The sequence below is a fragment of the Phlebotomus papatasi genome, chromosome 2 (assembly GCF_024763615.1).
Source record: "Phlebotomus papatasi isolate M1 chromosome 2, Ppap_2.1, whole genome shotgun sequence".
NCBI lineage: Eukaryota > Metazoa > Arthropoda > Insecta > Diptera > Psychodidae > Phlebotomus > Phlebotomus papatasi.
Window position 1 is genome coordinate 53,796,067 of NC_077223.1, and position 16,041 is coordinate 53,812,107.

Genomic DNA, 16,041 nt, shown 5'->3' on the forward strand with positions numbered 1-16,041 from the left:
ATCGAAGGGTGATGATTTCTCTCATCTGCTAACCAAAATATTCTCTCTCATACTCTCATACATATATGAAAAGTAAAGCGAAAGTTTGTGTTGGACAAGTTTCAACCTCTATGAAAACCCTTTTGTTGAACCCCCTTCCAGGAGTTTCTTTGAATTTCCTTATGGTTGTATGTGGAGTGAGACACTAAGACGCGTCATTCTATAGAACTTTTAGCTGAGCTTTCATCCCCAGAGATTCAAATTTTCCAATATGTTTTGTCCAAATCAACCGAAAGGAAAACATTTTTCGTATTAGATTTGATTATGTTAGATAATTCTAGATGGGAATAAAATCTTTAAAAGAAAAAACATTTTTACTCTAATTAATGTGACCCTGTTGCATAAAAGAAATTATACAATTTACAGCTGTAAGACTGTTAATAGTTCTATCTGAGTAAACGGATGCAAGTCGATAAGCTTTCAGGTGTATGATGAACTATGCCAAGGATATGTTCATCCACCGTTGGTGTTTATTTCGTGTATGAGTAAGATGATGGAATACAGTCGGAGTACCCAGATAACAATTAAGTGCTTTCATATTCAGGTCCTCGATGGCCCCTCAATGACGATTTATCGCAGTACTTTAATTTTAAGTAATCGTAGAACATCTAACTGTTCAACAAAATGTGTAGAAATTAGATAATCCGAGTAAAATCTTACCTTTACCTTGTGTTACCCGAGCTTCCCCCCCCCCCTTTGTCATTTGGTTCTTATGGGATTTTCTGAAGAAAGGATTCAACATACACTTGACCGATTTTCTTAACGTTTCTGAATTCATGAAAATCAATGTGAACGTTCCGGACGCAATGGTAATCTCTCGTCAGCCTCTGCAGTCCATTCTATCTTTATAAACTTCCATAGAAACGGGTTAAAAGTTCGGGCCCCGGTCAAAATCCCTAAAACTAAAATCTCGAAAGCCAAAATCCCGAACGCCAAAATCCCGAAAGACATCCGAAAAAGTTCAAATACCCCGGGCTGTTATTCATGAGAACTAAATGTATAGTTGTTCGACTAAATTATTAGGTTCATCATGATCATCACCTATGATCATGATTCATGAATACCTATGGTTATATCTCTAGCTCTAGACGGTTAACCCTTTAAGAGCGAGAAGGGTCTTAATTGGGGGTCAGAAAAAATCATTTTTTTCTGAATTCTAAGAACATAACTTAACTATAGAAGACCGTAGAAAAAAAATTGTTTTTAGGCCGCTAGTGACCCAGTCGTCCTTAAAGCGTTGGGAATCACTCCTAAAGATCAAGTACGAAACTCTGCCATACAATATCGATGGTATGAATGTTTTCAGCGTATAAACGACAAAAGATTCTCCAGGAAATCTATGCAAGCGATTAGGTGGAAAGTTGACTTTATGGCTTAACCTAAGACAAGATGTGCCTTGATCAAATTTAGGATCTTTCCCGGGAAACGTCTTAAAAATCCTTCAGAAGTGGAGATAAAAAGGCGTGGGTTATAATTTAGGTATTCTAAGCCTGCGACCCAGGAATGTAGGGCCAAGGAGTCAAAAATAAAAGAAAGAATGGTTCTACAAATAATTAATTTCATTTTGTCAAGAAGCTTTTGGAAATGCATACAGCTAAGCTAATTAATGCAAGCCGTGTAGGTCATGATTTTTATGCTTCTTGGTAAACTGTTTGGTTTCTTTGAATGCTTAAAATAATTTTTTTAATCATGCACAATATAAAAGCTACGCTTTTTAACAAAAAAATGCACAATCTTTAATTTAAGATCATACAACTCTGTTCTTCATGAATTGGAGAAATTGCCTAAAATTCCCTTTTAACATCTGCCTCAAAAGACGTTTCATGTGACGATGATGAGATGAAAAAGGAAATGAGACACTTTTCCCGACCATTCACAATCCCCTCGTATTGGACACTGTTTGATCCTAAAGTTGTACGAATTTTGAGTGGTACATTCTTCCTAAATTGGCTTCAACCAATGGATTTAGAGAGTGTCAAAGTTCAATCAGATGGTCAAACTTTGATCTCATCCTTCCGGAAATATCTCAACAAAATTTTCATCAAATTTGCCACTTGAATAAGAGTTAAATCTCACACTCTAAGATAATTGATTAATTTCTTAATCGGTTTCTATTTGAGTGTAATCAGAAGCTACTCTTTTTTTTGTTATTTGCAAAGTATTGTCATAAGAATCATCAGCTGTGTGCAGAATAAATATTTCCTGAGAAAAAAGAGAAAATAGAATCACTAAGGATTTTCAACAACTCCTTAACAAACATAGACTGTGTGGTCAGAAGTTTTTCTTCATGTATACGAAAAAATTTCGAAGAGAGAGATAGCTATAAAAGGTCATTTTCATGTATTATTTAATATGGCTGGGAGAACACGGGTATAGAGTAAAAGTCAGAATGAAGGCAAAATAATCACAAGTCTTACAAGATTTTGGATCATTTTTGTGGCATTTTTTTTGGTTACCCAAAAACTCATCCTCGAGTTGCTAAGTGTAAGACTAACTTTTCTTTTTCCAAAGCTGCCTCTTGAAATTCTCAACAGTGCCTCTTGAGCCTTCCCATTCTGAAGAAAACAATCCTCTTGGAGAATATTAATATTTCCAAAGCATTTTGGCGACAAACAAACACTTTTTTCATACACCAAGAGTAGTATTTTCTGCAGCGGACTTTTCCTTAGGGATAGACTAAAAAGGTTTATCACATTTGATTTAAGGATTTATTTTCATTTAATTTCATAAATTTAATAATTACATCAGACCTTAGAGATTCGAACCTAAAGCCGTCGCATCGTAGAAAAAACGCTCTACCACTTTTTTTATTACGTTTTCTTTATTTGTTTTCCATTTTTCACGAAAATCATGCAACTTGAAAACAGAAATACAATGATAAACCCCTTGAAAGCGATGCTTTTTGTCTTGAGTTTGTGAAATTCACACCAAAGGGGTTTTAAATATTCATACTTGTTGGGGATTTTTTTCGGTGGATTTTTTCCACGTCATTCGCTTAGCATCCCCAGAGAAGGATGATTTGGGTTGCAGAATCTCACCCACTTGAGTTTCATTTTCACACACATACAACCCCCACTTCCAATTCTCTTTGAAAGTTTTGGTTAAAAAAAGAACAATTTTTTGTGCATAAAACACGATGATAGCAGGAGAAAAGAAAATACGCGAGAGATTGGGACAAAGTAGGATGACTTGGGCAAGAAAATCTCTTTGGAAAATTTTCGTGATTTGGAGAGTCACCGAGAAAACACATTAAACTCCCCAACTTTTGGTACTTTTAGAATTTCCCAACCATCTATCGCCCCTTGGTGAAGAATCCATCGTAAGGGCAAGAAGGAGGATAATTTAGATTCAGAATTAATCAGAGGGTCGTTGAGCTGCAAACTGGAGTGTCCAAAAACTGATGAGACCACCCTCATTTATTCAGCAAAATTCTCAAGGAGAGATAATTAATGAGAAATTCCATTCCAAAGATGAAATTATCCACTCACCGTGTCGAAGATGAAGAATCAGATGGTGATGAAAAGTCACGAAAAAGCAATTACACGACAGACAATCGAAATTCACGTCAATTGTGTGATGAGTGCAGGTGATTTCAAGAGGATTTTTGTAAGACTCTCTCCTCAACTTATGGTTCATTGACTTTTACTTGTCATCCTAATGTCTATAGAACCGTCTAAGGAGATGTGCAAAACTGTTTTTCTGTAGTTAAAGAAAAAACCTATACCTTTCTAATATAGGAAAATTTATTATAAAGAATTTTAACAAACTGATTTTACTGCTGAAACTCCACAGGGAGAGCAGTAATCCTTCGACTTTTTACTCCAAAAATTTTCACCTTCAATAGCACTGAAAGTTTAAGATTAAGGATTCTTTACAAAAAATTCCTTTACTTGCTCTTTTACGGGCTAAATAATCTCGAGGATCGACCTAACACCTGAGCCTGTTTGGGCTTTCGTACAAGTTTGAGACTGGGGGCTTCACCTAATTCTCAAAGGTCTCGAAATCCTAAATAACACTCAATTTTCAATTTCAATTCAATTCAATTTGATGTTTAATTCATTCCTAAAGGATATAGAGTTCTTAAACTTAAAACTATACATATATTTATATAACTTAAGACTATTTATATATAATTTAATGGTTTTTCAAAATGTAATCAATCATTTACAAAATATAATCAGTCATTTAATAAAATCAAGCTTGAATCGAAATTTTCCAAAAATTCTTACTTATTAAGAAATTAGTGAAGTTAAGCAACATGGCTAAACCTATGCAGCCGTCCTTATTACTCATGAAAAGAACTTTGGTTCCGAAATACCCACAGCAACGATTTGAAATGTACCATTTTTACTTCTTTATATTTTTTGTTTTTATATATAAAAAAACAATTATGTCTTTGTTAATAATTTTTGGTAGTAATCTTATTCTGGATAAAATAAATAATATAAATAGTAATTTCAACAAAGAAAAAAAAATTTAGGAAGTTAATAATGTATTATGTGCGAAAACCCGATTTGAAATGTATCACACTACCCTAATGTTTTAAATTAACCTTTATAAAGTGATTTGAATTCTTTGATTGAGAACTTAAGTTTAAAGGAAGAAATTTCTTAAGTGATACATAAAGTTGAAATGAAAATATCAGACTATACGTTAAATTTCCTTTAATTTTAAAACTTGTCCTAATGACCTTTTAACCCTTAAGATACTGAAAATATTTAGATTTGTTTGCAATAATGAAACCGACTTTTTAACTCATTTCTCAAAACTAAAATGGACCATATACAAACTAACTAAACCCAGTTAATTTCCATTAGTTCTTGGATATCCTAAAAGATGCACCACAATTCCTAAGTAAATTATTAACAAATTATGATTTTTTGAAGTAATGCATGCGCGGAACTACTCCGCTCTCTCCTAATCGTAAACGTAAACCTTTAACCCTCTATCAGGTAAGACCGTCACAAGATGGATTTCACAAAAATCACATTTACCGCGATTACAAAGTTTTTATTTATTTAAAAGTGCTATAGTGTCCTCGGTAATAGTCTTACTAACATCTTTTGAAAGTTTGAACTCATTTTGACTCTTCGTTGAGTTGCTATCCCCAGTTTTGTGTGACAGGTCAGAGAAAAAGCAACTAAAAATATTTGTGCAAAAAACTCATTTCCAATTTCAAGAAAAATACCGATTTAAAGTTATCAGACTAAAATAAATTTATTTTTTACTAAAAGATACGTCTTTCTATTTTGTATATTTTATTTAAAAACTTTAAAAAGAATTAAAATGTGAATTAAGTAAAAAGAGTTTAAATGTTTTTTTTTTATATTTTCTCACCTAGTGCCTAAACTAAAAGAGATAATGAAGAATGGATGTTTTTTTCGACTTTATTGGATCATAATTATCCTAGAAAACATTTTCTTACAACTTTTTTCCGCATATTAAAAAAATACTGTTAGAGGGTTAATTTTGACACTGACTTACGTTCTAGACAGACTTTGAAGACTTCAGCCGAGAGACAGTTTAGTGTGAAAATGATGGGGATGTATTTTATTTTAATCATTATTTTAATTTTAATTACGTTAAGCCGTCTTTGGCTTAAGTCGCAGGTGTGTCCAGAACATTAGATCTTATCTTATATCATCTATCTCTGAAATAGAATTAAAAGAATATTTTTCTTTGAATCATCTGTGACCCATTTGTCTTGAGATAAATATCTTGATTTATAATTCAAAATACGGAAGGAATAGTACCATTAATACTGGCTTATATTGACTTAATATGTTACAAAGTTGGATAATCGAAATTGTTATTTTAATTGAATGTTTTTAAACAACGTGAATATAGAAAGGTTGTACATAATACAAATAAATTAATTATGTTTTTTTTACATAATATATACCGATATAAATCATTATCTTTAAATTCTGATTAAAGAGGACTGTTTTAAAGTAAAGAATCCAATAAATTCTCAGTAAGGGCAAAATGGAAGAATGATTATTGATATTCCAATGTAAGAGAAATTCATTTTGTCGTCTCGGGTTGAAATAAAATAAATTTCATCGTGGCGTTTAATTTGAAGTTGAAGCACACAAGAGTGCAGAATGGTGCTTTTGCGCCATTGAGTAGGAATTCACTGCAACATTTGGTCCATGACTCCCCCATTGCCTCCCAATTGTCCTTTCTTGTTGAAACGAAAAAGAGCTAGAATACTCCTAAAATGCACTACATGAGAAATGTGAGAAAATTTCGCTGATCCACTGAGATTTTTGCACTTGTCTCTCATTTTTCCTGCCAAAATGTGTGTGACTCTTGGTAAAAGTTTTTCTTCATCCCAAGTCCTTTCTAATGTTACATTTCATCATATGCTCTAGCATATCCTTGTTTTTTTGTCTGTCTTCAGAGAGCTGTAAAATGCGAGAAGAAGCGCTGAAACGGATATCATCGTCTTCGGAATAACTCTGAGGATTCACCTCATTCTCCCCCGGATCTTGTCTCTCTCTGTCGTCCGAATTCCATACACCCAACAGGGCTGGAATCGTGGAGTCAGCAGAGGTCACCCCCTCCTCGAGCACACACCCCTAACCATCTCACCCTGAGACTCACCCTGTGTCTGCGGTGGCCACAAAATGCAGGAGAACAGCATCTCAGCGTCAGCAGTGATGGCACCGAATGCAAATGGAATAGATCAAGCACAGTTTGAGGCAGATAAACGTGCTGTCTACAAGTAAGACACAAATCACATTATTATTATTATTATTATTGGAGCTAGTATTCAGCCCTTTTATACCGCCACAACTCGCACCAATTACATTTGATTATTACCCCACATGCAAATATATATCACAAATAAGGTGACAGAGTTGATATATATTTAAGAATTGTAGAGAGGATTTTTCATACCATTTAAGGTTTTATAGCAAAATATAGGCATCCTATGAATGTATGTCATATTATAACCTAAGGAGTTTTGCACCGTTTTTACCCTGAAGTAGATTGGTTGGTAACCAACGCTAAGACGGCGATGGCCGCAGAAAAATATTTGCAATGTAACGCAATCTCCAAAAGCATTGATGACAAATCAATCTATCTCTCTTTAAGCTTAAGCTTAATTTTAATCTTCAAGAACCATATTATAATTGGTTAATAAGCATATGAATAATAGTCCTTTTTAATTTTCATAAAATGAAGGGCCTTAATAAAATTATTATTAATTTCAAAGTCTCTCTTTTCATTTTATATGATAATGAGATCTTGAAACTTAAATGTCTGCATCTATAGATAGATGGATTTATTGTCATCAATGTCTAACGTCCAAGGCACAAGTCGGATATCTGAAAAGAGAAAAAATCAGCTATCATCTGCTTATCAGAATCTCAGCTATCATAAGCTTATCTGGGCTTGTCACTGGTCGTTTTCTATTTTAAAGAGTTTGAGTACAGAAGGGCAATAAAAGAAAAAAAAGTTCATTAAAATCGATTAAAACACATTATATATAGAGTCGAGTCAATTTCGGTAGAGCAAAAATAAAATCGGTGTACTGTGGGGTGGGTTAGAAACGAATTCGATCTATTTGTCATAAAGATGTCCATCTCAGACACAAAATACTACATTTTCATCAAAATATCTTCATAAACATTGAAGATATGGTCCGGTCAGGTTATTTTCCTTTATACCTCGGGTCAGGGTAGAGAGGGAGAAAAGTGCGACGCATCATTGGAAAGGTCTTGACCTCTGCTACAACATACTAAAATTTTATCAAAATTAAAAATAACAGTTGCGAGATAGTCGATATAGTAATTTTCAAAAATCGATTTTTCGATTAATCGGACCTTTGATAAAATCGGATGTAGTTACTGTCAGAAGAATTTGAGGCGCATTATTTTTCCAAATCCCTAGGATTTTTCATATTCTCACAATTAGAACCGGACATATGGTCATTCAAAAATTTAATTTTTGACCCTTTATAGCTTGGGTCAAGGGGGGGTCAGTTGAGCTTGAGTTTTTTTTTATCGAAGGCTATTAGGCCCAATCATAACATACTAAAATTTGAGACCGATCCATGCCATAGGGGCTGAGTTTTTTGAAAACAAATTTTTTTGGGATGTTGCAAAATGGCGGAAAGGTGGGGGAGTAATGAACCTGACATAACCATTTGATGTCGTCTATTTGATATATTTAACCCTTTCCGAAAACCGCTTGTCGATATCTTTTTCAGTTATCTCGCCAGAAGCGTTTGTACTACATAGAATCGACCAGACGAACGACCACGAAAATTGGTTTTTGGCGGGTATGATAGGTATGATATATTCGTGATCTATGAGAATAGGGGATCTCACTGGCGCAATAGGCAAGACCGTTGGCTCTTGGGTGGTTGAGATATCTGACTAGACTCTCACAGTTGTGAAACGGGGAATCTGTGGCGCAATAGGCAAGACCGTTGACTCTTGGGCGGATCGATTCCCTGACTCGATTCACTGTTGGGAAAACGAGTCCCGCCCGGTGCAAAGATCTGATTTAGACAATTTTCACATGTAATAATAATGTAATACAATGCACTGCCTTCGCCCACTAATTCTGGGAGAATGGAAGAAGCATCCATATCACGGGAAGGCAGTCCTAGGCTACAATGGACTTAGCAGATTCTTCCAGTACGGGATATAAAACATTGCAAAAAGGAATTACCTTGTAATACTACGATTAATAATAATCTATGAGAGTCAAAACAAAAATTTTGAAAAGTCAATTTTGAAAAGTCAATATCTATGAGAGTCAAAACAAAAAAACGAAGGATTTTTCAAAAATCCTTCATTCAAGTACGAGTTTATAACTTTTCTGCTAACAGAAAATATTTGATTTTTTGACTTCATATGAATCTACTCTGAATAATCTTGTCCAGAGATTATAAGTTTTTTTTTTCAAAAAGTTCTTCAATGTCTGGTTCCATTCGCTATGTTTCTTTAATTTTGAAATAAAAATTTCAGAAAAAATGTTCTACTTTTATTTGCTTAAGAACATAAATTAAATATATTCTTTGTTATGCTGAAAGTACATTTCGAGAAAATATTTATGATGTTTTCTAGTCTTCGTGACTCCTGTAACTCCTTAAGTGGCTTATAGCTCTCGTATTCCATTTTAAATTAATTTTTTATCTAAAATCTATCTGTTATTCATTCTGTGAGGGAATGCATTTCTATATTGTAGAAGATATTTGCATGTTTTGCAATAAAATTAAATATTTAAGTGCGTCTGCCAGCATCTTAAAGAAAATGGGGATGCAAAGCGTCAAAAGGGGGCTGCTGACATTGTGGTGTTGAATATAAGAGGAGACAAAAAAAATAAGAAAGCCGACTATTTATGTGGTGTTTGATATCATTCGTATTTGTTTGTCAGGCACCCACTCTTCTCCCTGCTGGCGCTCCTTCTCGAGAAATGCGAACAAGCGACCCAAGGATACGTGCCTACAGCCACCGCCTCGTCCGCCTCCTCAAATTCTTCCAGTCCAAATGGCACAAATGGCAACTGCGACAACGACAGCTTCTCACGAGACATCCAAGTAAGTTGCCCATTGCAGTAGCACCCAACATGAAACACTTGCATCTGATTTTCCTCCCCATAATACTTTTTTTCTGTATAGGCTTTTGTGCAGCTGCTAGAGAAGGAGAAGAGACCTCTCCTCACCAATGACTCGGAACTCGATGGACTCGTAAGTTTAATTATTTATTTTTTACTTTTTCAATACTTGATCACTATAAAAAAAAGAGGACATCAAATGGCACTCCTTTGTGTGAACATTTGAGATTTAATTTCACAATCGCAACATATTGACTGCTATCAACTTCTCAAGTAGTCATCGAGGAAAAGTCCATTTTGGATTGATTAATGGAGAGTTTTGTTTCAAAGGGTTAAATCAATGTTGAAGGATATGACTATCGGGTTTCTTAAAGTTTTGAACTGATTGATTCTTTTCAGTCAGAGTTTCAAATTCAGAGAATCCATAGAAATTTGAAGAACATTTCTTGAAAATTGAGAAACAAGGAATGAATGAAAAAAGGTATATAATCTAATCAAATTGATATCTTTCTAGATTTTCATCGGCTTACAAAAAATTGGTATTTTTTTTAAATTTCAATACTGTTTCAAACATTGCAAAGAAATCAAAACTTCAAAATTTTGCCATAGATTGCGACCAAGGACTTCCTTAAATATCCACAGTTTTAAGGAGTTCGAGGGAAGAATATGACGAATAAAACAAAATCAAAATTTTGGGGCCATTTTAAAAAATCTATGAAGTAGTGAGGGGTTCCAGAATGGCTAGAAATATATATATTTCCCTTAAAGATAAAAGGAAATAAAGCCTGTATACGAAAAGTTTTGGCCATTGAAAAATTGCTCTCACATTATTATAAAAACGAGAAAAACAAATTTATTTTCAGAAAGATAATTTTATTGAGATTTTTATAGGACTTTGTTTTTTTTTTAATTCAATGGTTTCTCGCCGAAGTCTGGCACCTTCTTCGTAACTCCTTTCATTAGAGATGACTGACTTCATGTCAAACGTTGGCCAAAATTTTTCATCTACACGCTTTTGTGTTGGGTTAGGTTGTAGTGCGGTAAAGGACAATGGAAAAAACGTATGGGAACTGGTCTATGTGGCGTCCACAAACGGAACTAGGCGTATTTTATAGATAATGGTGTTGAATGAAAAACTTCCGAGACCCAGGACGATATTTGCCGGGAATCCTTGTAAAAACGCTTTTATTCTTCATGTAATTCGGTATGGGGTTTATGTACGGCTTCTGTATCTTTTATAAGTCGACTAATAGTCTTTTTAATTAATCGTACTCTACACAGAGAAGGCACTCTGTATAGAGTTTTTCAATTCTTGGAAATTTTAATTTTTGTTTTTTTAATTCTCCAAAATTTTCACCTTCCACTCCCTGTTCAAATGTATCGGGGTCCAGTTTTCTCAGCATACCTTCGCGTTTCAGATGATTTCTGAGAAATGACGTCACGCTGTTTGTCCGTTTGGCTTTTACCACTCCTAGAGGCCAAACGGTTAGAAATAAAGATTTGGTACTTTCGGTGGACAAAATAAATCGATCCAGAAATTATAAACATGCCCCTCATTTTTCCCTTACCTTACCCTCCAAAACCGTCCTTTTTTTAGATTGCTAAAAAATGACTTGTGCGATACCATTGAATCATTCCTAATACTGGTTTTTCATAGTCATAGTCAAAGGCTAAAAGGGTCTAAGGAGTATATTTCGCAACCGAATGGGATCATATCTGCGCTCATTGGAAAGGTCTTGGAATTTCTGACAGTTTTAAGCCATTTCCAATATATTGTGTACCGCTTATGCGCCGATAAGTGATTTTTGTCTTAAAATCAATGCATTACTTCTAAACTATTTTGGGCAATGTTTTGAGTGATTTGGTAAACGGTAATTTATGCAAAAATATTCTTAAGAAAAATAGTTAGTCACGAGTTCAAGCGTTCTGCAAAGAATGGGACACTTTGCCTTTTTAATTGAATGAGTTCGTATTTTATATATATAGGGTAAGATTTGGAAAGCGAGACAGTGTGGAAAGTGGGACCAAGCAGTGTTGAATGTGAGACACCTAACTAAAAACATGATAATAAATCAATTAAATATTTCAATTTTCGATAAAAAAATTATTAAACCTAATTTTTTGATTATTTGAGAAGTTAAAAAATGCAACATCGTTATAAAACAATCAAAGGGTGACTTGCAAGAAGAATTTAAAAAAATGTATTACATGCGTGATATTCATTCATGACCTTCATGGTACACTACCATTCTTTCATGGTACATAGTTGTCATTTTCTCTGTTTCTTATGAAAGTTGCTAGGAAAATGTCAAAGTGTTTTGCTTGATTTTTCGGCATAATTTGTGAAATATTTTAAGTCCGTAGTGAAAATCGAAGGACATACATCCATTTAAAAGATGAATAAAAAAAATTTGTGAAATATTACATTTAAAAGGAGAGAAAAGTGATTTAATTTCGTGTTGCATTCAAATCAAGTTTTATAAAATCTTAGACAAGTTGATTTTGTGAATGAATTTGGTGGTTTGGTGCAGTGAAATCATGTTAACAAGGAAGACAAAGATCCTTAAGTATCCGGAGAAATAGTTGCAACCGCAGTTAGCAACTGATATGGAGAAAATCTCCTGGAGAAAGGCTGGGAGATTTCCAGATTCTGAAGACCACTTTTTCTGACAGAGTGGATAGTAAATATCGAATAAACAACTGGAGAAAGAGAAAGAGGAGCCTCTACAGAACTCCCAAAGCAAGTGGAAAAGGATCTGGGTGGATTGGGTATTAAAATGTGCTAAAAAGTTGCATCCGCTTTAAAGCTTTAACTGCTGGACAGCGCGAGGTGTTTGTGAAATTTACAGAACCTCTTTTTGGTTGGACGTTCAGGAATTTCTTGTTAATTAGGATTCCTCAAGCGTTACCCGGACATAAAGGAGGGATTAGCATAACCATCCAATGTGCAAGTATACGCAGAAAACCCTCAACATTTGATTTTCTACATATTTCGTATAATATTTTGTCATTAATATCAATATGTCCAACTTTCCAAAAGTTTTTGTCCAACTTTCCAAAATTTTGTCCATCTTTTCAAAATGTGTTGTTTTCTAATTTGATTGAATATTCCAATTAATTGGTTGAAATTTCTATTAAATACTGTTAAGATTCTGTTAGAATATTTTACAAGCAATCTCATGATGCAAAAAAAAATGAAAAAAAAATAAATATTTATTCGGCTTAAAAATGCATTTGAAATTAAATTTTTTCTTAAGTATCCACCTTTCCACAAATCACCCTAGAGCTTTAAAATCTTAGTATAGATATCGTGGACACTAAAAAGGACTAGATGACTCCGCACTATTAGAAAGTTGAAAAGGGAATCTGCCTCGCAGGAACAACGGAAGACTTTATGTTAAAAGTTAAATGTTAAACTTCTTTACGTTTTTTTTCAAACTTTTTTAAGATAATCTCGAGGACCTTTTAAGCTAATGTAAATTCTAGATATATACTAGTACAATACGAAGTGTAATAATAATGTGTTAATAAAAAAAAAATGAGATGGCAAAGCATCCCAGCTTTGTAGAATGCAGAAATGCAGAACTCATGAGATAGATCTCTCCGTGAACTATTTTTTAGCATGATCTCTTGGTGCTCACTGGTCTACTAGAGATCAAAATGATTCATAAATTACAAAAACGACAAAAACATTTCAAAATCAAAAATTGGTAAATGATCATTCCAGAATATTTTGGCATGAGTTATAACCATACGAAGAAACCAAAAAAATGTAAATACGAGGAAGATAAGTCATTTACGGATGTTTAACTGAAAAAATCCAAATTTAATCAAATGTGCTAAAAAAGTAGGTCTTCCAGACTAGTTAAACTTTGACCTTCTAAAATTCAAGATGGTGATTTTTTTAGGTCATAGATATGTTTGAACGAAATGTTCACTCGGACCACCTCAAAAACATATCCAAAAATAAAAGAAATCGTAGGAGTAGATATAATTATATATTATTATATAATTATATATATATATATATAAGGTGGGGGGGGAGAAAGAAACGTCTGGGGACATTGTATTTTTTATTGGGGGTCACCGATGACCGGAAGTTGATATCTCTTACCGTTTAAGCTCAAAGACCGTGACAAGTTAAAAAAAAAGTTTATTTACAACTGCTCTTCTGATTTATAACTGAGCCCTTCGGGCAGTAAAAATATCTAAGTGCTATATATTTGCTTTTAGCATAAAAACTCTCTATGTTAGTGATATAATAAGAAATACTGTACTACACTTTAATTTTTTGGTATTGCAAAAAATGTATTAATGAGCCAATTTTTTTAATATTCTTATGGATCATTAAAGACGTTGAAGTTTTCTCTTTTAACTGCTCGAACTCCAAGAGAGAGCATTTTCCACATTTTACTTTAAAAATTACATTAATTGTATTTTTACTTATTGCCTTTATCCATAAGAAGCTCTAAAATCTCTTTAAGTTTTATTTCCTCTAATTATGATTAATTTTCACTCTCTTCAATTGTTTTACAGTAGTTACACAGAAGATACAACAATTGGTTATTATCAAAGCCATGAAATATTGATTAATTTTCTTCTGCCAAGGAATTAACAATACTTGTTCTTGATGAAAGAGTTTGACGCACGCATAGATGGATTTCTAGAGACAAAATCAGTGGCAAATTGCATCTTTTTGGCCAGAGGCAAAATGTGAGAATGTGTCTCAATTTGGGAGGCTCAACTCCTTCCTTCCATTTTTCCTCTTTATTTTTCCTTAAAAAAAAGAGTGGGTTGAGTGAGCGACAAAAGTTGAGTATTTGTGCTCTTTATTGCGTGTTGTTGTATATATATTTTTTTTTTTGGCGGAGAGACACGATTTCTCTGCGGGATGTGGGCGAATTTGTTGTTCTCTCCACATCTACAATTCCTTTTTACTCAGGATTTGATCCTCACACAGTACTGGAGATGCGACCAGAATGGTTGGGAAGAAGGGGAAGGGAGATATAGGGGAGTTTGGGTAGATGAGCAGAATGTTTGGTGAATTTGTACGGTATTCATGGTTTGGAGAAAAGCAGCGCGTCATCCTCAACGATGTCTACGAGGAGGAGGGAATGCCAATTTTATGAATAAAATTTCCATAAAAGTTCTCGTTTTCCATACGATGCGATTTTATGTGACTGTATTTGTGAGAACCAGGGAATTTTCTAGCATTTTCCCACACACTTTTCCCCCCGCCTTGGGTTTGTCTATATCTTTCAGTGGGGGTTTTCCTTTCTGCACCGAATTCTCAATTCTATATACAGTATTCTGAGGGTTCGCACTCACTCAATATTTTGATCCCAATTTAAGCGGGGTTTATTTAAAGAAAAAATAAATATCTTCCTGGATGGTGTGGTGATCCTGATGGAAAATGTATAAGAATAATTTGTGATTAAATCATCTATTGATTTTCCATCATCGTCACACTTTCAAACTTGTCCCTGTGAACTTTCCGCCAAAGAGAGGATAGTGTGTGAATCCCCATCTATATTCTCCTAAAGATTCACCGTAACATCCGACGAGGCAAACAGTGCATTAGTTGTGTTGTTGTTGCTGCAAAAAAAGGCGCCTCAGCATGTGAGGAAAATTCTCAGTGGAATCAGATTGAATGGCACCACTGAGGATGAGTTGAAGGGATGACACACGATGGGGATTGGCGCGTTAAATCGATATACAATCTCCCTGTTTTGTCGTTTCAGATGATAAAAGCCCTTCAAGTGCTGCGGATTCACCTACTGGAGCTAGAGAAGGTGCAAGAACTATGCCGGGATTTTTGCACAAGGTATATTGCCTGTCTACGTGGAAAGATGCAATCGGAGAATCTCCTAAGGGCTGACTATCCCATGGAACACAACAATAACCTGTCCAACTCTAGTAGTCCGGCCAATACGCCCGATCAGGTAATAATTTTTATTTATTTATTTCGAAACTTATTTATTTCTAAAGAACATTATTCAAAATATTAACTTTCCTTTTCTGTTATTATTTTGGGACATTCTTTTGGCTCTACAGGAGCAAATGACGAGCCAGGCAGGTGGGTATTATGGCAGTTCGGATTTTTTATCCGGGACAGATGGGACGGATTTCAGTAGTCTACAAGGTACTTGGTCTTTCTGCTTTATAACCCACAGCTTGTTTTTTTCCTTGAAAATGCCCATTTTTCTTTATTTCATAATTATTGGAAACAGCACAATACATCTTTTTGTTAAAAATCAAAAACAAATTAATTATTACATTTGTAGTCCGAGATTATTACAAGCCAAACAGAAAGAGATATTGACTAAGAAGCTTCAATATAATGCCCAGCGCATAATAACTTTTGTTTTTAAATATGTTTTCAAAAGTTACTATAAGAGTGAGCGAGATGACTAGATCTCTCGATCTCAC

At 34.3% G+C, this 16,041-nt stretch overlaps 2 protein-coding genes across 3 annotated transcripts in view; one reads left to right on the forward strand and one right to left on the reverse strand.

Moving 5' to 3' along the window:
• Positions 1 to 16,041, reverse strand: part of LOC129801718 (rhodanese domain-containing protein CG4456) — an 887,636-nt gene that overhangs the window by 233,560 nt on the left and 638,035 nt on the right. The gene's annotated exons all lie outside the window — the stretch shown is intronic.
• Positions 1 to 16,041, forward strand: part of LOC129801694 (homeobox protein Meis1-like) — a 52,269-nt gene that overhangs the window by 27,200 nt on the left and 9,028 nt on the right. For both annotated transcript variants that reach the window (XM_055846975.1, XM_055846976.1), the window contains exons 2-6: positions 6,443 to 6,766; positions 9,433 to 9,595; positions 9,677 to 9,745; positions 15,354 to 15,554; positions 15,667 to 15,754. In XM_055846975.1, the coding sequence (XP_055702950.1) occupies positions 6,669 to 6,766; positions 9,433 to 9,595; positions 9,677 to 9,745; positions 15,354 to 15,554; positions 15,667 to 15,754 (619 nt within the window). In that variant the 5' untranslated portion in view covers positions 6,443 to 6,668. The remainder of the gene's footprint in view (positions 1 to 6,442; positions 6,767 to 9,432; positions 9,596 to 9,676; positions 9,746 to 15,353; positions 15,555 to 15,666; positions 15,755 to 16,041) is intronic.